Below are 22,623 nucleotides of genomic sequence, written 5' to 3' on the forward strand. Positions count from 1 at the left end.
ATTGGGGGCAGGGGGGTCAGAGACGGTCGGGAAATCCGGAAGGCTGGGCTTAATTTGCATGCGAGGTCTCGATTTCCCGCCTGCTGCCAGCCAGTTTGAGAGGCTGGCTGACTGCGGGCAGGTAGATCTGTGGCACTTGGCTGCAGAGGGATCGGGCCACGCCGTTAAATCGGGCGGGAGAGGATTGCCCATGGATCGGCAATTGGGCCGTCCCATTAAACAGATCGGAGGTGGGGGGAGGGTCTGTCAGCCAGGGATGGGCTGTGCTGTCAAAAAGATCGGGGGGGGGGGGGGGGGGGGGTAGCGGCGAGAACTATCATGGCTGGCCTCAGCAACATTAGGGAGGGGGTTGATCAGAGGCCTTGAGGTGGTCTGCGATCGCGGCGGGTGGGTTAGGTAGGGACCTTGGATCCAGGACATAGGTGGAAAGGCACTTACCTCCTGGATCCAGCAGTCCCCGCCTTGCTGTAATTGTCGGGTTTTATGAATTGTGTAAAACCCGTCCACATGCAGTTAAAAACAAATGAAGGTTTAAAAAAAAGGCTTCCATCCTCATTATAATACATAAATTGACGTCCCAGCTCCTGGAAGCAGGTTGGCTGCCCGCTCCATCTCGCGCCCGTTAAAATCGGAAGTGGGTGGGTTGGAGGCGGGTTCAGGTCGGAAATCCCATTTTTAACAATTTAAATACCCCTATGCCCCCAACCCACCCGGTCTTTTTTAGGTTAAAATCCCCCCCTACGGCATCTTTAGGCTAATGTGGCACTGCAGTCCTGAAGCACCTATCCTCCTAAACTGTCAGGTCGGCAATGATTAATAGAAACATAGAAGATAGGAGCAGGAGTAGGCCATTCGGCCCCTTGAGCCTGTTTCGCTATTTAATGTGATCATGGCTGATTATCCAAATTCAGTACCCGGTCCCTGCTTTCTCCCCATATCCCTTGATCCCTTTAGCCTTAAGAAATATATCTAACTCCTTCTTGAATATATTTAATGAATTGGCCTCAATTGCCTTCTGTGGTGAAGAAATTCCACCTCATCTCAGTCCTAAATGGCTTACCCCTTATCCTTAGACTGTGACCCCTGGTTCTGGACTCCCCTGCCATCGGGAACATCCTTCCTGTATCTAGTCTGTCTAATCCTGTTAGAATTTTATAAGTTTCAATGAGATCCCCTCTCATTTTTCTAAACTCCAGCGAATATAAGCCTAATCGACCCAATCTCTCCTCCTAAGTCATTCCTGCCATCCCAGGTATCAGTCTGGCGCTGCACTCCCTCCATGGCAAGAACATCCTTCCTCAGATAAGGCGACCAAAACTGCACACAATACTCAAGGTGTGGTCTCACCAAGGTCCTGTACAACTGCAGCAAGACATCCTTGCTCCTGTATTCGAATCCTCTCGCTACGAAGGCCAACATACCATTTGCCTTCTTAACCGCCTGCTGCACCTGCATGCTTACCTTCAGCAACTGGTGCACAAGGACACCCAGGTCTTGTTGCACTTCCCCTTTTCCCAATCTATTGCTGTTCAGATAATAATCTGTCTTCCTGTTTTTGCCACCAAAATGGATAACCTTGCATTTATCCATATTATACTGCATTTGCCATGCATCTGCCCAATCACCCAACCTGTCCAAATCATACTGAAGTTTCTCTGCATCCTCCTCACAGCACACACGCCCACCCAGCTTTGTGTCATCTGCAAACTTGGAGATATTACATCTAGTTCCCTCGTCTAGATCATTTATATATATTGTGAATAACTGGGGTCCTAGCACCGATCCCTGCAGTACCCCACCAGTCAGTGCCTGCCACTCGGAAAAAGAGCCATTTATTCCAACTCTTTGCTTCCTGTCTGCCAACCAGTTCTCTATCCAAGACAGTGCCTTACCCCCAATCCCGTGTGCTTTAACTTTGCATGCTAATCTCTTATGCAGGACCTTATCGAAAGCCTTCTGAAAGTCCAAATACACCACATCCACTGGTTCTCCCTTATCTATTCTACCAGTTACATCCTCAAAAAATTCCAGTAGTCAAGCATGATTGACCTTTTGTAAATCCATGTCGACGTTGCCCGATCTTGTCACTGTTTTCCAAGTGCTCTGCTATTACATCTTCTATAATGGACGTTAGCATTTTCCCCACTACCGATGTCAGGCTTACCGATCTATAATTCCCCGTTTTTTCTCTACCACCTTTTTTAAATAGTGGGGTTACATTAGCTACCCTCCAATCCATGGGAACTGTTCCAGAGTCTATAGAATTTTGGAAGATGACCAGCAATGCATCTACTATTTCTAGGGCCACTTCCTTAAGTGTCCTAGGATGTAGATTATCAGGCCCTCGGGATTTATCGGCCTTCAATCCCGTCAATTTCCCGAACACCATTTCCCTACAAATTCAGTTCCTCCAGGCATATTTCTCCAGGTTGCTGCTAGAGTAACATCTGCATCTTCTTATGCTAAGAGGAGGCTTTGTAAAGTAACTGTCCTGGGTACTAGAAAACTAAACTCAAAAGAACACAAATGGTCAAAGCATTCTAACATTCATTTACTTCGAACCAAAACAGCTTAGGGCCAAATCCAAAACTCATGTAGAGACAAACTGAGAAACCAAATAATTCACTTTCCAGGACTCTTTCTTAAGTGGAGATGCCAGTGGGTGTTCTAAAACAACTATTCATGGCAAAAGTGGTTTTGGTGGGCGGGAATGGCCACAATTTGGAGTCTCAACAATCTCATAGTATACATGATCCAGCAGTAGTTGTGGATAAGATAAATTTGCCTGTCCATCACACCTCAATGGGCTGAAGTGTTCACGGGCCGAGTGGACAAATTGCTTCCACATTTAGCACTGTACACCTTCAGTATCAACGTTTCCTGGCAAGGTCAATAGAACTGACTGCTAAAATGTTATTCCTCTAAGCCAGTACTCTGAAGAACTATACTAGCAGGAAAGTTCTGGGAACCACTATGCCAAATCTGACTCAGCAGGTTTGCCTACATATTGATGCAGATGGATCCATTGATACTGAGGACAAGGTGGTCTGAGAACTAGATGTGCTCCAGCTGCCTGAATCTTGGGAATGTTTTGTGCTATGAGGGAAAGCACGAGGCAATGTGCAGAAACCTAATCCATCAGGAATTGACAGGTTTTCGAGGAATGCGGCTATTTGAGAATTTGAAATCAAATTCTGGCAGCCCTTTTTCAGAAACAATATTCCCTCCCCAGAGTTGATGGAAGTCTGTTTGTAGTTTTATAAAGTGTCTATTGGTCCCAGAAAGCTCAGAAAAAGCCAAACGGTCCTTCCCTAATTTACATCAGTGCCTGTTCTGGGTCAGAGACAAGAACAGCCCAGCTTGGAGAATGTTTGCTGGCAGTGCTCAACTAACTATGTTCCTGAGAGTGGAGAACTGGACTGTGCTATGCAGTGTCTTTATGCATTTTAAAGGATTGACTTTTGACATCCTTACAGCCAAGAACAGCCATCTTATGAATAAAACCTGGTCATGTTAAGGGCGGATTCCATGCTTCAAAAGTCACGTGACAGATTAAATAGGTACCATGTGATAAGTCACTGGGAAAGATCAATGACATTCAAAACTGGAAGCTGACTTTGGCTGGTGCCTGAGGCAGATTTGATCAAAATTAGAGTGATTGGTGGGTCAAGACACAAAATGTCAGTGAAAGAATACAAGCCATTTTGCAAGTCTAAAAGCAACAAATAAAATTATTAGCTTGAAGAAAACTTCTCTATGCATAGTTAACAGGAGGAAGAGACACTGAACTGAAAAAAAAGAACCAATAAACCACAATTATAAACTTTTCTGGTACAGAAGGTAGCACATCTGCTGGTGATGACAGAAGAAAAATAATTAATTGTGGCCATGAGGAGGTTTTGGGTACGGGGGGGGGGGGGGGGGGGGGGGCGGGGGAGATATCTTATAATCCCAGCATATGGCATTGATTACCTTTCCTTTATGGAATTATGGCAATTTTGATTTTTTTTAAATTGAAAACTGAAGAAATTAAGTTGGCAAATTGTAAAATTCCAATAATTTAAATTGTCAGTATAATTTGAACAGATTTTTTTTTTTTTTTTAAAACAAAACATTAATTGGTAGTTGTGGACCAGTCAAGTTTACTAAAAAAAAATTGAAAAATAACAAAAATTTAAAAAAATGTTTGCTACCATATGTTTGAGGTTCTATTACATATCTGCAAATGCTAACTGAATTCCAATAATGTATTGTTAACTACATTTACTATGATAAATGAGGAATCACATCATCAATACCCTTGACACAGGGTAAATTACCTCAGTTTCTAAACGCCTTGGAGAAGTAATTATTATTTTTTTTTTTTATATAAAGTAAAAGGGGAGGTAAAAATTAAACCCAAAGGACACAAAATACTCTCTATGGAGTTAAAAAAAAAATATTTCCAGAGCTAGAACCACTTTAGGAAACACAAGGCAAGAAAATGATGCAAAAAGTACCGTGTAACTATTTGTTTAAAAAGCTGTAAGATAACCACTGGGTAGGCAATATTTTAAAAATTCACTCAAAACAATTATAAAAATTATATACTAATTTATAGAGCAAAAAAATTGCTCTAACTTTTGATAAATATAAAACAGAAAAGATGTAGCAGTTTTCTGTACTAAAATATTTTCTGAAAAAATGAAAGTGTTTACCTAGTCACATTTTAAAACTAAGTATTTAAACACAATGAAGACTTAAAATGGTTAAACACCAAAGCTGATGACTAGACATTGTTACTAAAATCTGACACTACAACTATATATCTATCTATATATATATATTGCATCAAAAAATACATATATATAGATATATACACACACTAAAAATAAACATGAGTATTTTAATGGAATAAATTACATACAGTATGTGCTGTTATGAGGTGCTCATATTTGTAGCATTTAGTGCACAGCTAACAAGATTTGGCAACCATGGTTGGTGCATTCAGTTTGCTTAACTTTTCCTTCCTTTGTCAGTCAAGTACAGTACCGTTATACAGTTATATACCTTGTTCCATGAATATTATCAGTCACTGGTGTGGTTCAGTCTGTTATATAACATGCATATTAGTGGTACACTGACTTAAGAATTCTGATCTATTACAGACAATAGGACAAAGAGCTTGGCATTCACTGCATTACCAATAGGACAACTTGAGGTTTAGTGCGTTAATATTGTAAGTGGCTGTGAAAAGGCATACAAACACATTGTTGCAGAAATGAACAATAAAATGTTCTTATGGTTGTCAGAGGCCTTATTCCTCATGACAGTGATGGTAGAAGTCTCTTGCTATCTTATGATAATTGCAGTCCCTCGACTTACATCAACCACTCCAGGTATAGAAAATGCATTCTGGTACAATCTATTATTAATACAAACATTTTCAGATGAATTAATCCTTTTTATAATGTAGGTTTCTGGCTGTGCATAATTGAAAACACTTGTTTGGTATTAAAAAAGGTGCACAACTGTTTCAGTAGCTATTTTGTACAGTCTGCATAAGGAAATTACATACCTGCAGCCTAAACTAGCTTACAAATATTGTGTAAGAGCTGTACATGCATTTTCTTTGCAACCACCTTTACACTGGATGAGTTTGCAGATAAATAATTGAGTAGGTACGATGCCCTTGTGGAATGTCTAGAATTTCTACTGTGAAAAAATAGCACTACATATTATACGATATGCCATACTCTATCATATTGAAACCATAATGGCAAGTATTATACTATTTTCAAAGTATACTGATTGCAATATACAGTAACCTTTCAGCATCATGATGTGCAATAACCAACTCATATTACTAGCAATGTGGATACATAAATGAGGAAGTTTGTGTATGGTATGTGACATGAAAGACCAGTTGAACTTTCCAAACAAAAATGGACTTAAAATAAGGTGTTTACTAAGTCAACTGTTTTTTTTCAACCTGCATAACTTCAATGGCATTGTTTCATGTATCTTAGCGTGGATCCTGAGTTGCAGTGAAAAAAAAAATACCATTAAAAATCCCTTCATCATTAATATCACTCCTTTGTTCTATTACAGAACAATTATACGGTGATGTTCAGGCAAACTGAAATGCTTGGCCACTGCGCATTTCTGATTATTTCCAGCACAAAAAAGGCAAAACCAAACAAGGCAAATTGTACACAACATTAAAAGGCATCAGAAAAATGATGCAGCTGGAATTTTCAGTCACTCTAACATTCTTTTCTGCAGTCATATAATGAGACAAAGATTCTACATCTGTTACCTGCATTATAGCAGATACTTTTGGAGAAAAAAAAACAGGGGTCCTTATAACAAGGCTCTTTACTGCAGTGCTCCATTCTGAACTCCTACAGGGACAATCCACAATTTTCAAGTCCACCTGATATAGATGCTGGACATCTGATACATGCCTAAAATCCACTTTCCTCCTTACTAATGGAAAATGGCAAACTTTCAGTTCACTTTGGTAACAGCAGTTGCTAAGCTGAAGTTTTTGCACCATCCTCCAGTACCTCATGGAAACTGAGCACTCTTTATTCTGCAAGGCAGCATCAACATGAAAACATTTGGACACCACAGGGCACAAAGGGCTTTGTTTCATGGTGTACAAACTCGAATCTTTCCATGGGTGAAAGTGCATAGGAGTGGGATCCTGCTGAGCGCTAGAATCCTCTCACAGTATTAAGGCCTTTTAACAAAGAAGTATATCAGTCTCTGGTGTCAGCAGAGTGAGGCTTTAGTATTTCGTTTATTTAGCACTGCATCTTCTCTTCTCAGCATTGTTTCTCCTCCCCTTGTTGCCTCTCCTCCTCTTCATCTGCTTCTTCAATTACCTGGATTTCATCCGAAGTTTGAGGTAAGGATGAGTTATCTGTTTGTTGTATATTTAGCTCTGACTTGCATTGCTGTTCATGCTCTTCCTCTTCAATAACCTTCTTCCACAGTTTATGATTTTCTGTTAGGTGGTGCATAATCTGGCAGAAGATTCTTTGCCTACAATTTCTCTTCCTCCTTTGCCCTATAAATCAAATGAAGTAAATTAGAAATGTTTTAAGTTTTTGTAGTCACTGTTACTGACCAATTTACAAAGCATCTTTCATAGGTATTTTATAGGTTCATCGTTCTTGATTTATTTTCAACCGAAGTAGACTCCATTCAACTTTGTTTGGAACAATTACAAACAGCCTGCTTTAAAAGTTGCATAACAGTAAGAGAGTCACAAAAAAGTGCTTTATATTGGTGGATATGCTACAACAGAGTCTTAATATAATGGAATTTCTACCAGATAATTGAAGATGAAACCTTATTTGCAGTATTTACTATCACTCAGAATTTTAAAAAAATTTACTTGTTGGGAGATCAAGATCCTCGTCATCAATTTCATCTTCAGTTTCTAAATATTCCGCATCATCATCATCCTCCTCCTCCTCACCACATTCCGGATCAATATCATCGTCATCCATCCACTGACCTGGTAGTAATCCTGCAGCATCATAGGAGTTACATAGAGGACCTACAATATGTGTTATGAAAGATTCCTGCAGCTTAGCCAACTGAGGTGAAGAGCGGTCCATGAAAGGGCTAATGGGTAATCCAAGACTTGCCTCTTCATCTCCCTGTATAGCATAAAATAATATCAGAAATCCTCTAGTATTAAATCATGAGTCTCTTTACTTCTACAACAGAACTTACTATAAATTTCATGGGGAGATAAGTAATTTGTAGGAGGTTATTCCAAATCTATTTGCATTAAATGAATTACTATTGTACTACAGTGGGAACAAGTACATTATAATTGCAGAATATGGAGGATAAATAGTAGATATTAGTGAAGTACAGTAACACAATGAGTAGAACAAATGTGGTAATCCATTTAGGATATTATGTTACCAATGCATCACTTGTAATGAGGATAAACTCCATGCTTCACAACATCCAGGATATATTTTCTTGAAAAAAAAAGCAACTGAAACCTGTTCATAGAATTCATTGACGATGCCTTCTGTCCACTGCAGATGCAGATCCCTTCTCTTAGCAGGACCATTGATATCAGCCAGTTTTATGCACACCTGGCACACTAATAGACGATCGTTCTCATTGGTCCAATCAATTCCTGGATTGTTGAGTTCATTTACCTGCTTTGAGACAGTAAACAATGTTAGTATAACTTTACACAGTTACAATTTATCATTGCATCCCCAAATATAAAATTATCCAAAAATGAAATACTAGTAGTCAGGAGAAAACCACTGGTAGTAATACATTGTTTGGAGCAAGGTCATTCTTTAATTTAGATTTTGGTTTTAATGTAACTGTTGCCAATTAGAAAAATGTTATTGAACACTTTCCCAATGTTCTAGCAAGTAAAGGCAACAGCTGGTACAGTACTAAAGCATGCAGAGCAGATGGTCCATGGTTCAATCCCTTCTCTGTGCTGTTCTCAGCTGAGGCAGCAGTCGGGGCACCACAAAAAGCCTTAGCACCACTGGGGAGGGGAAATCAGCCAGAGTTTCCACTTCTGATCACTATAAGATTAATCCTGCCTGAATGTGTATGTGGACATTTAATGAGGACAGGATTTGGCTCAGCTGTAATACCCTCTACAGGGAAATAGTCTACCAATGGTCACCATAAGAACATAAGAAATAGGAGCAGGAGTAGGTCATTTGGCCCTTTGAGCCTGCTCCGTCTTAAGCTCAAATGTGAAAAATGGCCATTGTACAAGGGGTGACGACAGAGAATGAGCCACAGCAACAGCCCATGTCCTTAAGATAGATGGGGAGGAAAAGGAGACAAGATTGGCAAAACAGAAGAGAAATACAAACATCTGTTTTTCCAATGTGGTTCAGAACTCACTTTATGCATCTTTCATTTTGCACTGTTACCAACACATTTCCTTTTGTTCTGATCTGATTTGCCAACATTGAAGAAAATTTGCTTGCAATTCCTAAATATGTCAAACAAGAGATGACATGGCTATTTTGTTTCTTGTAGAGGTCACTTGTGCCATAGCTATGATGCTTGATTAACAGGCAACACCCTGCTTTACAAACCTTGGAGTTAAACTCAGCAAGGAAGTCAAAATGTTTTTTCAAATCAGTAGCCAAGATTGCTTCAATCACCAAGAAACGAAAACGTTTGAACTCAACATGATCTAGATTTGCCAAGAAGTTGAACTCTGAACGAGACATAAACAAGTTCCATGCAGCGGCAGAATGATGATTCTCCAAGACAGATCTGTCATTATAAAGGACAGCCTAGAAAGTATTGAAAGAATAAGATTTTACAATTAATGAAAAAATGTATCACTCAAAATACAACTATTTACAGCTGCAAACATTTTTTTCATTGAGGCTTCAAATATTCTAATATCAAGAGAGTGTTCTAGTATTACAATGTAGATATATATTAACAGTTTGGAAAGGAACCTGGGAAGCAGCACTTCAATCATGTTATAAAATTAGTTAATAAATTCTTCACAGGCTACCATGTTTAATAAGACGGATTAACAGCAGAGGACTTTGACACTGCAGTTTCCAATTAAACCACTTCCCACTATTTTTCACTCACTTGGCCTATCAGAAGTTGGCCGTTTCATTTCCTCTTTTCCTTGCCCATACAACTTTAGTTAGGTCTCTTCACCATTGTACGGGTACATGCTAAAAATTAACCTTCTATCTTACACACAATCATATCTCAAACACAAATGGTCATTAGCCAAGGCATTACTGCTATTCAGCTGGCACTTCAGCCTCTACGACTAATCCTACTGCAACTCATACTATTTCTCACTGAACTTGTTTACTTGAAGAACTTTATATTCAAAATGGTTGAGAACTGCCAAAACAAATATTAAACCTTTATTCCGTATTATCTACATATTGAGCTATTTACAAATTAGATTTTTAACATTTAAGTTATTCATCATTATAATGCATTGCAAAAGGCAAATATACGCTTAACAGTGAATGCTTCTAAGCTTTAAAGAGGAAAAAACACTCAATACAACATTCAGTTCCAACTGTTCTGAACTGGTTTTCAGTATTCTATATTTAATTAAAAGAACAGATTTAAATTAACTTGTAACAAAGACCACATTGCAAATATAAGAAATAAACAATGCATAAGCAGGAGATAGAATAAACTGAAATGCAGGTTTCTTATCTGGGAAGAATCCTGTTCAATGTCGACCATATTTTCAGGTAAATACACGGCCCTCTTAATTGCCATATTAAGCAGGCAGATGAGGCTCAGAATTGTAAATGTGACTTTACAGAAAAATTATAAAACATAAAAGTCACTAAAAGCCAACAAATCCCCTGGACCTGACGGCCTACATCCTAGGGTTCTAAAAGAGATGGCTGAAGAGATAGTGGATGCATTGGTTTTGATCTTCCGAAATTCCCTAGATTAGATTCTAGAATGGTCCCAGCGGATTGGAAGGTCGCAAATGTAGCACCGCTATTCAAGAAAGGAGGGAGAGAAAAAAAACAGGGAACTACAGGCCAGTTAGCCTGACATTAGTCATCGGGAAAATGCTGGAAACCATCGTTAAGGAAATGGTATCAAGGCACTTAGAAAATCATAACATGATTAGGCAGAGTCAACATGGTTTTATGAAAGGGAAATCGTGTTTGACAAATTTATTAGTTTTTTGAGGATGTAACTAGCAGGGTAGATAAAGGGGAACCAGTGGATCTAGTATATTTGGATTTTGAAAAGGCATTCGATAAGGTGCCACATAAAAGGTTATTACACAAGATTAGGGCTCATGGGGTTGGGGGTAATATAGTAGCATGGGTGGAGGATTGGTTAACGGACAGAAAGAGAGAGAGTAGGGATAAAATCTCTTATTCAGGTTGGCAGGCTGTAACTAGTGGGGTGCCGCAAGGATCAGTGTTGGGGCCTCAGTTATTTACAATCTATATTAATGACCGAGATGAAGGGACCGAGTGTAATGTATCCAAGTTTGCTGATGATACAAAGCTAGGTGGGACAGTAAGCTGTGAGGAGAACACAAAGAGTTTGCAAAGGGATATAGATAGACTACGTGAGTGGGCAGTAAGGTAGCAGATGGAGTATAATGCAGGGAAATGTGAGGTTATTCACTTTGGCAGGAAGAATAGAAAAACAGAATATTTTTTAAATGGTGAGAAACTTTAAAATGTTGCTGTTCAGAGAGATTTGGGTGTCCTCCTGCAATAAACACAGAAAGCTAACATGCAGGTACAGTAAGCAATAAGGAAGGCAAATGGCATGTTGGCCTTTATTGCAAGGGGGTTGGAGTATAAGAGTAAGGAAGTCTTGCTACAATTGTACAGGGCGTTGGTGAGACCACACCTGGAGTACTGTGCACAGTTTTGGTCTTCTTATCTAAGGAGGGATATACTTGCCTTGGAGGCAGTGCAATGAAGGTTCACTAGATTGATTCCTGGGATGAGAGGGCTGTCCTATGATGAGAGATTGTGTAGAATGGGCCTATACTCTCTGGAGTTTAGAAGATTGAGAGGTGATCTCATACAACATACAAGATTCTGAAGGGAATTGACAGTAGATGCTGAGAGGTTGTTTCCCCTGGCTGGAGTGTCTAAAACTAGGGGGCTTAGTCTCAAGATAAGGGGTAGGCCATTTAATATTGAGATGAGGAGGAATTGCTTCATTTAGAGGGTTGTGAATCTTTGGAATTCCCTGCCCCAGAGGGCTGTGAATGCTGAGTCTTTGAGTATATTCAAGGCTGAGATAGATAGATTTTTGGACTCTAGGAGAATCAAGGGATATGGAGATCAGGCAGGAAAGTGGAGTTGAGGTCGATGATCAGCCATGATCTTATTGAATGCTGGAGCAGGCTCAAGGGGCCGTATGGCCTACTTCTGCTCTTATTTCTTATGTTCTTAAAATGTTAAAAATAGATCATTTTGTTGTGAAGATTCCTATGAAATTAAATGTACAGAATATACCATTGGAAGTCACACTAGAATGGCTAGGCTGCACGGCATCAGTTGCGCCACTGCATAAGATGCACACAATTCTTTATTCTCGTGTCTGAAATGGACACTGTTTAGCATTTGGAAGTACTCTTAAAGATCAGATTGGTAACATAAACCGAAGCTCCAGTATAAGAATGCTAAAACAAGATTGCCAAAAAATAATTGATTAACTTTGACCTCAACCATAGTTGTAAATAATTTGTCATAAAAATAAGTAAAACTGAAGAGTTAAAAAAAAAATAGTACTTGGCTGAAAAATCTGTACAAATTAACCACACTTGGCAGTTCATCCATAATACTGCAACTTTGTGGTCAACAACGACAGGAAACTTTGTGATATCCGGCACCGACGGGACCGGCGTGTTGCCGATCTATCAAAACTGCCGGACATACAAAGTTAATGTTGAAGCATACGGAGGTTTTCATCTCCGTATCTGACAACAAACACTGTTGCTTAGCAACAGCTTCTAAAGAGTCGGCTGTAGCTGCAAGCATCTCTAGCTGAAGCTGTTGCTATAGCTACAGACCTTGCAGTGCCTGACTGGGAAAAAAAACGAGAACTAAAAAAACTTATAGAAAACGGCTCCTGATTTTTGCCGTTAGATCGAGTATTCCGGACATACAACCTCCGGATAAACCAAAGTTTCCTGTATATTCCATGTAGATAATGTAATGAATAAATTACAGTTAAGGAAATTATTCCAAGTAATTGCAATTGGTATTATAACTAACTTTATATTTCAACCAATTCAGTAGCGTGACTTTCAATAAATGCGTATTTCAACAATACATTACGAAGATGTTCTACTGCAAAACCACTAAGTGCTTTGAGGATTTGACTGCCCTGAAGCCACATTCTATCAGTACTGAAGTGGTAAAAATAATTTAAAATTGTGCAACTGTGGTTAGAAATAGAAATCAATACTGTTTCCAAGAACCTTGAAACAGAATTTAAAATTTGAATGCAACCTTGATATTGTAATCGGTGTTCCAAAAAGAATTGTTCAGGTTTAAGTGTGAACCTTATGCAATTTTGTAAGACACAAGACAAAAGTTTTAGCTTGAATTATTAAGATTAAAATCCAATTCCATTTCAAACCTTATTTGATGAATATGTTATTTTCCCTTAGGCTATTTATACCACATACTGTGTTTAGATTTTATTTTCAAAGTACAGGGTACTACATATTAATGACCTTGTTGGATTATTTGGAGTCCTTTCAATTGCTTTGCAAAAATTCATTATTGTATTAACCCTATGGGTACTGAAAGGCTTCATCAGTTTTTAGAAAATACATCTCATCTACTGTATGTCAGCTAAAAGCTGATTTTCTGCAAAAAAAATTATAAAGTAACATACCGAACAAAAACACTATGTCTTGATTCAGTATACTCTTGAAATAAACCGTAATGTGTTATTTTGGTGAATTGCCATTGCAGTACTCCAGAGGTTAGTGACAAATCCCGTGTAGATAATAACGAATAGAGCAATAAAGTAACTTAGTCCATCGGCTCATTCCTTCAGCACCTTACCTGAAATATCTAAGACTGTATTTCAATCTTTAATTGTTTAGATTTAACCAAATGAACTTCACAAATAAAATTTAAAAAGGGAACATTTTACTTTATATACTTGTAACCTACATGATGGTGAAAAACATAAATGCAAATGAAATGTTTACTTCATAGAATCTTATTTGCTGACTGCACCAAATTCAAAGCTACTAAAACTCATGCAATAAAGCTTTTTTTAGAATACGTGTCATTTCAAAATAATGTAGTCTGTTGTATGACTTCTCTGTATGTATCGACAGGGGAGATGTATGTTAAAATAAAAACTTACAGCACAAAAGGAGGCCATTCGGCCCATCATGCCTGTGTTGGCTCTTAGAAAAAAGTAGACATGCTTAGTCCCACATTCCCGCTTTTTGTCCGTAAACCTGTAGGTTTCTCATCCTCAAGTATCTGTCCAACTCCCTTTTAAAATTATTTATGGACTCGGCTTCCACCACCTTTTCAGGTGGAGCGTTCCAGATCCCGACAACTCTGAGTGAAAAAAGTTCTCCTCTCCTCTAGATCTTTTTGCCACTGATTTTGAATCTATCTTTTATCTTTCAAAGTTATAGCAATTTGCTGTTGTCAACTAAAATTACTTTTCAGTAAAGCATATCATACTGATAAAAATGAAGTACATTGGATGTGCTGTAGTGAAAGATTACTGAAGTTGAAATGAGTTAATAACTCACAACCCACTGATAAAAATATCAGTGCAGAGAAATTGAGGGCCTGCAGAACCATACTCTTGCAAGGAGACTATGGTTTTAGGAGGGGAGGGGAGAAATTGGGCAAGAAAATAACAGAAAAAAACACCTCCACTCCTCCTGCTACAAATGGCTGGAGCCTTTTACTCAGCAGAGCAGGACACAAACTTATTGCTAGGGCACAATGCCACTACTTACCTTCACTGACTACAGGAATTATAATTTCAGGTGTAAAATGTCCAATTTCTGTAAGTGGTAAGCTTGAGTAAATTGATTTAATTGCCCACCAGGAAAAAGCTTGAGCAAAGACCCTGACTAATTCTTGACCAGCACCAAGGTCCTGCATCAACTCAGCAAGAACTACGCCTTCTGGTGTTTTTAGAAATGCTTTACTGCAATGATTTAATCAAGTAATTCATATTATATCCATGCTTAGTCAGACTCACTTACCTGAGGTGCATTTGTTGCAACTAAGAATGCATTTGTACGCCCAGGATGATCATAATCATGCATGGCGGCCGCAACGTAAAGTGCCATTAACTCCAGAGCTGGGATGTTTGATGCAAGGCAGCTATAGCTGTCATCAGAAATGGCACAACTTCTGGAAAACATATAGGCAACCCGGCCTGGTGATATTCCACTGTCAGAATCTAAGAAATATTGAATGTTTACAAATGTATTTTAATGGATGTCACATAACCTTTTCAGCTTATGCAGAGATTCTGAATAAGCTTCCCAGAAAAAAATTACAGTATTTTCTGTAGTTACTTGTAATGATTGAAATCCAGTACACTTTGCAAATCATAAAATATATTTTGATCACCTTAATATCAAACTGACTGACTACAAGGTGAAAGTTGCCACATTAGTCCTATAAACTGAACCATTTTTCAGAATTGCTGCTGTAAAAAAGATGAAGCAATCATATCATATTGGAGAGAAAAGTGAAATTATGCATTGCTGAATCTAGTCCTAAGTCTTGTTTGCTCCTAAATCTTTTGGCAAGCATTTAACTTCCTTTGAGCTTTCAAAATATGGTTATTTCAGTATTGTAATTAACAATTACTAATGTCAGTTGCAATTTTTGCCTTTTAAAAACCTCGAAAAATATTCGAAAGAAATCAACACAGCAAACAGTACAACTTAAAAGCACCTCCTGCTAACAATTACATACATTTTTGGCCCTAAAAAATGCAGAATACAGACAGTAGTTTGAGACTATGGACTATCTCGGGACACTTCCTTAATACTCTAATTTGAATCTTGTCAGTACACAAAAAGTTTTTTAAACTGTATTTTTAATTAAGCAACATATTAAATTGATATGCTAATGCAGCAGTCTGAATTGCCACTATTATGGAAATGGATTGTGATGAAAATGTCTTTGCAGTTATGTAGTTTTAAATGCTTTGTAAGAAACCTGAATGTTTAATTTTAGAAGAACCATGATGAAAAGCAAATCTTCAACTTTGCCTTCAATTATGATAATATAAAATTAAAGCACTGTATATAATAGAGAGATGCATATCAGCACATCATACTATAGAATACAAGTAGTTAATTCCATAAAATACTCCTCCCCATGTTATAATATTAGGTCTAACCTACTGACACAGAATAACAACTAGCACACCTATTTGGTATCACCTTCACAGTATGAACTTTAACTCAGTTCTTCCTGACTGTTAAAGTACTCCAGGTGAAAGGTTATTTTGCTGGTTCTTCATTATAGTGACTTAAACCTTAAGGCACAAATAGGTCATGTTAAAAATGTTTGACATCAAACGGCTTTTTGATTTTCCCCCTCAAAGAACAAGAACTTTGATGCTTGCAACTCAGAAGGCCCATACTGTTATGTGTAACTTCCTACCATATTCAAGGCATCTAGTAAAATAAAGTGGCTAAATTATGTAATATGCCAGCAAGAATAACAATGTTGAAATGGAGTGAGTAGCATAGCAAACATTTTGGTACATGACAGCCTGCTTCTCAACTGAGCAAAATGATTGATTTGTAGCTCAAAAAGAAATAGCTTTTCTTTGTCTCCGAAAAGCTGTATTTTAAATCGACTTCAAAAATGATTTATTTTTAATACTTAGAAAGGCTTTTGTGATTTTTCCCTCCATCCTAACTGAAAACGTAACAGTACTTATGTTTTTAAACCTATCAAATGCAATTTTCTTAAATGTCAATGAAACATTTTCTTATAATGCTCCTCCATGTGGGTGGTGTACAGCTATTAACTATCATAATGACATGCAATGGGATAGAAACAATGTAAGAGGCATGTCATTGCAAAGAGGTGACACTACACATTTTAAACTGTGATAGCTATCAATTAAGTTAGGTACCCATGGATTTCCTGTATCTTAAAATGCACAAAAAAGTACATTTTCATGAAGGAAACTAAAAATTATGCATATTGAATATGTATAAGCAATACTATACTGAATGTGAAGAACCATTCCAGGAGTCAGGAATAAACAAACACAGTTCTAAATTAATAGTCAAAAATGTCCAATCATGTTAAAATATAGATACAGGAAACTCTCGTTTAAACGGCACCTAAATATTCGGAATTCTCTATTAGCCGGCAAAATTCATACTCCGAAAACAACACCTCAATAACCGGCAATGTTGCCGAGTCTGAGTCTCCAGCGGTGGCCGAGTTAGTCAGTGAGGGTAGTTCTCCAAACTGCCACTACTCGGCCTCTTGGCGCTGTCGGAAGTCCAACTACTGAATACTGCACATTTCTTGATTTTTTTATTTTTGTTTGTTAAAAATAGCCTCGGTAGATAACCCTCTCCGTCATCCGGAATTTTTAATCAACCGGCACCATCCCGGTCCCGGATACCAAAGAGTTTCCTGTATATTCATCACTCTCCAAATTTACATTTTCTTTATCTCAGAGCAAAACTGATACTAATTCAGTGCAAAGCATATACCTGTGTCACTTCCTGTCACATGATCACTGTTTATTTGCTGGAATCCTGGGATAGGCCGTGTTGTTAAGTACCAAACAGCATGAAGCACGTCAGTGGCATGGACACGGTTGTGGTCTATTCAGAATAGTGGCACAAGACAACAGAAAAAGTAAAAAAAATTAATGATTTTCCTTTCTCTTTAAAGGAGCATCAACACCCCGATAATGGTTGGGAAAATGTCTCCCTTTGTTGATAAACACAACAATCACCATTTATTTCACATCATGAGACATCATTGTGGTAGATGCTCTTCTACCCTTCTGCCACCCGCACTCACCGCCCCCGCCCCCCCCCCAACCCTGCATGGCAATATCAGTTTTTGACTTTTTTTTCCCCTCCAGCCTTCTCCACCAATGTTCCCCCATTGCTCCTCTTTGGAAGGCATCAACTCGTGCTGAGATGTGGTTTCAAAGGGGTGGAAATATGGTGAATCCGAATTCTCAGTCATCTTGTATAAGTTATGGTAGCGAATATCAGCAGGTTATTTGACCAAGAGAGAGAAGTTGGATCTCTGCCCTCAACCTGGTAACTACCACTAACACTCCCCCCTCCCCTCCCACACACACCTAATGGGAGCCCTGGCTAATATTTCTCTTTTTATACCTGGAAACAGTTATCTTATTTGTAGTGCCTCCATTTTTGTTCTGGCTGAAACGGAGTACCTCAAAATTTGTACTCGAGACCGTCCAGCCAAATTCCCCTTGAAGTGATGACTTACAATTTTGCAAAATGAGAGTAACAACAGCTATCTCGTGTGCTCCAAGGCAGCAAACAGAGAAAAAAGTCTTAGTTATATGCCTGGAACATGCATTCCAGATAAATTAACAATCAATTATTATATTTTAATATAAAATGGAAAGGAAATAAATTCATGCAAATTTGTTTTTAATTGAAGTCTTAAAGTATTGGCATTTTACATAAAATTACTTGTAAGTTACAGCACAGAAACAGGCCATTCGGCCCATGGGGTCTTATGCCGGTGTTTATGCTCCACACGAGCCTCTTCCCACCCTACTTCATCTAACCCTATCAGCATATCCTTCGACCTGAATCGGTGACTGTTTCTCTCTCCACGGATGCTGCCTGACCTGCTGAATATTTCCAGCATTTTTTGTATTTATTTCAGCATATCCTTCTATTCCTTTCTCCCTCATGTACTTATCAATCTTCCCCTTAAATGCATCCATGCTATTCGCCTCAAATACTGCATGGGGTGGGAAGTTCCACATTCTAACCACTCTCTGGGGAAAGAAGTTTCTCATGAATTCCATTTCAAGTGGTGGTTTGTTTTTTGTTTTAATTGCTATATCATTAGAGACGGATAGCTAACATATTAAAAAAAGTAGTAATTAATTAATACTAATACACAGATGGTACTTCAAAAGCAAATGACGAAGTGACAGGTAAAAGAAAACAAAATAGACCAGGGGTTCTCAACCTTTTTGATTCCGAAGCCCCACTCCAGTGTTATAAAAATTCCACGGACCCCCTGTAACACAACACACGTATTTTTTCTCTACAAAAATTAGTTACCAGATATTAATAGCTCTACACCTTACATAAAGAAAAATTTATTAAGTCCTAAATTTAAATGGGGGAGGGTTTCTGGATCAAGCAACCCCACTCACTGTCTCAGTACTAACCGACTATGTTATACACTATTGTCTCTGCTCTGATATCTGAGCGATTACCTGTACTAACGGGCTGCACTGTGTATTACAGTATCCTGCCTGCTCGCTGGCAGGGCCAACATTTATTGTCCAGTAATACAAAAGTGAAATACTGTGGATGCTGCAAATCTGAAATAAAAACAGAAAATGCTGGAAATACTCAGCAGGTCAGGCAGCATCTGCAGAGAGTGAAAGAGTTAACGTTGCAGGTCTGACGAAAGGTTATCAACCTGAAACGTTTCTCTCTCCACAGATGCTGCCTGACCTGCTCAGTATTTCCAGCATTTTATGTTTTTATCCTAAATTGACATGATGTGCCCATTTGCTGCCCACGGTCTGCTCCACCCCATCAACCATTTGCTTAACAGGAAATGAACCAGGAGCAACAAGCGCAGTGCTCACTGCAGGCTCGTTATGTGCACAGTCAGACTGGACTTAAATTCCAGGTCCACGTCGTCCATTTCAGAAACAGAACTTCTCTCTTATTTTGATACCAAACCCCAACACTGCAGTGAAAGCCAGTGACTTGAATTAATGGTGGAGGCGTACGGCACACGAGAGAAATGGAGAAATAAACAGGGCCCAAAGCGACTTCACTCACCCGACCTCATCGCCATAAATCCTCTAGTGACAAAGGCAGCCCCGCTCTTTCCTGCTCCCGACTCTTTCACAAACAGCTAAAAGTATCTCAAAGGACAGTAGCGCCCAGACTAGGGCTATCCGTCCGTCAGAGAAGCACATGGCCATGAATATAATGCTCCGAGTCTGAGGCACGAGGAAAATTGTGATGACGCGTTCAGCTATTTTATTAACTCAGACTGAAGACATTCAAGGAGAGAGTCACAGCAGATCTTAATTATTACGGCCTTGCCGCAGGCCCAGAGACTGGAAAGTCTCTTTCTTTCCTCACCCCCCGCCCTTATAAGGCCACGTGGCGAGCGCGCACTCTCTCCATTGACGACGCTCTTCTCAAATGCAGGCAGCTTCCAATTGACACAGGGCAGCTCTGCACGAGGGGAAAGAAAAGCGTTGAAAGGAAGGCTCGCGCTACCTTGGCCCACTCAATGCCGGACTACCTCGTGGATTTCCCCACTTCCAACTCAGGTTTTAAACCCCCGGAAGAGAAGTTATAACTTCCACTATTTTATTTAACAGTTAAAAGCGGCAAGTCGTTTATGAAATAACAACAGAAGATGCTGGAAAAACTCAGCAGGCCAGGCAACATCCGTGGAGAGAGAAATAGAGTCAAGGTTTCGAGTCAAACTCTTTGTCAAGACTAGTGAGTCTTTTACTAGTGGGTGGTTTATGAACGTGGAAGCGATTAGGGCTGGATCAGAAAAAACTTACCAAGATAAATACCACTGTAAAATCAATGACACGCAAAGGGACTTGTCTAAGCGTTCAAATGGTGTCCAACAGCAAGAATTGACTGTGCATGCACAGTCTTTGTATAGCTGAGACTATTCCACTCGTCTCACTATACAGGGGGAGACGACTGATGTTTATGCCGAAAACATCAGTAGTCTCTCCTGCATATTGATGGGACAAACCAACTGGTGGACCCCCTGAAATCGTCTCACTAGGGGCCCGCGGACCCTCGGCTGAGAAACCCTGAAATAGACGAGCATAACAAACAGCTTGAAGGAAAATAAAATGTTCATTGCATGTTTTTGGTGGTCATTTAAGACAGTATTGTGAATGCGTGGTATTCCATGAATTCTGCCTCCTTCCAGGCTATTTTACTTGTGTTTTGGTACTGCTAAAAACAAAGACCTATTAATCATTGGGTTCAACTAACCATTTACTGTAGTACAAAAGCCACTGTACAATTGCATTACAGGCCAATTAAAGAGAACATTTATTGTATTATTTTCATTGAATCTTGAAACCAAACAAAGTCTCTTCTGAGGGAAATAGATGAGGTGGGGTGGGTAAAAGAAAGGATAAGAGGACGGAAACAGGTTGAAGCTGAGGGGGCCTCTTACCATCTGCCACTGTGGGGAATGAGTGAGAGTGGAAGGGAGTACTTGAGGGTTAAGGATGAGGTCAATGACAGCAGAGCAAGGGGATAGGAAGATGAGGTAGTGGGAAAGAGAAAGGGTAGGGGATGCGATGGGAGCCCGAGGAGAGAAAAGCACGGGTGTTAGGGAAAGGGTATGGAAAATAAACCGAGAGAGCAACATTTTCCCTGCAATTACCACCAAAAAATGCATCCTGCTGCCGTCAGTGGCTCCTTCACTGCCACACCAGGCCACCCACCACCTCCAACCTCAAAGAAAACCAAGCAAAATACAGAGAAGTGAAAGAGGAAAGAGTCAAAAGAGAGAGATAAGTAAAAATAAGTTAGGGAGAGAGAAGCTGGAGAGAAAAGAGAAAAGCAGAAGCAGGGAAGAGAGAAAAACAGACAAATACGAAGCAAAGCATTCTCTCTGACTTACCATGTGCAATGCCACAGATGAGAATATATTCTACATATAGATATGTAGGTGTTAGATAGATAGGGAAGCTATTAATACTTACAAGGAATGTCACGGTAACCATTCTCCAGTGCACAAAAGTAGTTCAGAAACTCCCGAACGGGGATTTTGAAGAGTTCGAATAAGCCAGTATCAAGAAACAGGGAATAAATGACCTAAAACACCAAAATGGTTTTGTTGGTTACTAAAGCTCACAAAGTGAGACTAGCTGATAAAAGACACAGAATGCAGAGACTCAGAATTCTCACATTTTTAACTTATCACTGTACATTTGTTATCTTGTTTGGTATAATTATACGTTAGATTCTCCATCATTGGTTTATGCACGGCCATATTGTGTGTGTGTATATTATTTATATTTATTTTATATATATATATATATATATATATATATATATAGACACCGTATATTTGTAGCACATACATGCACTTCAAAATTTATTTGGCAGTATGCTATGAGCAGTGCCAGAGGATAGTGAATTTCGACAGTAACATTTCCAAGGCTATCAGCTGTCTGTTTATAGTACTTCTTTGTATTAATAGGAAAATTAGAAAAATATACAAGGAAACATGCATGATTTCTTTGTGTGGCTTTTTTTTTATATAAATGAGAACAAAATTATAATCTTGCTACTTTTTCTTTTTGGTGTAAAAATTCCTTCATTTTCCCTCACTCTCTCAAACCACACACCACCTACACATGGGATATTACCTTTCAGGTTTTTCACAATGCTGCCCTTCAACCAGCCAGCAAGAGACACAGATGTAATTCCTCCACCTCTCAATTCTCAGAAAGGCACCCAGCCTCTACTTCACTGCAGACACATTGGGAATTTTGTTGCATTGAATCTGCATTTCCCCACTGCTTTATAACCACATCAAATACTTTTTTAATTCACATTTTAAAAAGGCCATTAAGATGATATAGTTATTTAATGTAAATATATTCCCTACTTGGGCATCTTCACTATTATCTTTTGTCATCATGATTTCACCTCCAGCTATGCCATTTCGCTCAAAATCCTCTTTATCATTGCTGTCAATAATAGTCAGTCAGCATGAGGTACACTTCCTGGTTCCCAATCACAACGATGTTGCTGTGGGAAAGTGTTGTGAATGCTGGGCATCTCCCCTCTGAAAGAACTGAGGAGGAGTAGGATCATTCATCTTTCCTCTCAGTCCCTTTGTGGTGGGGGTGCTGCAACTG

At 39.0% G+C, this 22,623-nt stretch overlaps 1 protein-coding gene across 4 annotated transcripts in view; it reads right to left on the minus strand.

Moving 5' to 3' along the window:
- Positions 1 to 5,422: 5,422 nt before the first annotated feature.
- Positions 5,423 to 22,623, minus strand: part of pde3b (phosphodiesterase 3B) — a 324,393-nt gene continuing 307,192 nt past the window's right edge. For 3 of the 4 annotated variants that reach the window (XM_086007904.1, XM_086007903.1, XM_086007901.1), the window contains 7 exons: positions 21,460 to 21,571; positions 17,231 to 17,344; positions 14,735 to 14,934; positions 9,090 to 9,293; positions 8,010 to 8,174; positions 7,385 to 7,652; positions 5,423 to 7,054 (listed from right to left, as the gene is read on the minus strand). In XM_086007904.1, coding sequence (XP_085864030.1) covers positions 6,810 to 7,054; positions 7,385 to 7,652; positions 8,010 to 8,174; positions 9,090 to 9,293; positions 14,735 to 14,934; positions 17,231 to 17,344; positions 21,460 to 21,571 — 1,308 coding nt within the window. In that variant the 3' untranslated portion in view covers positions 5,423 to 6,809. The remainder of the gene's footprint in view (positions 7,055 to 7,384; positions 7,653 to 8,009; positions 8,175 to 9,089; positions 9,294 to 14,734; positions 14,935 to 17,230; positions 17,345 to 21,459; positions 21,572 to 22,623) is intronic. The other variant, XM_086007902.1, reaches the window with a different exon arrangement.

This window comes from Somniosus microcephalus, chromosome 15, assembly GCF_052327205.1.
Source record: "Somniosus microcephalus isolate GS21.2 chromosome 15, FLI_Smic_1.0, whole genome shotgun sequence".
Classification (NCBI taxonomy): domain Eukaryota; kingdom Metazoa; phylum Chordata; class Chondrichthyes; order Squaliformes; family Somniosidae; genus Somniosus; species Somniosus microcephalus.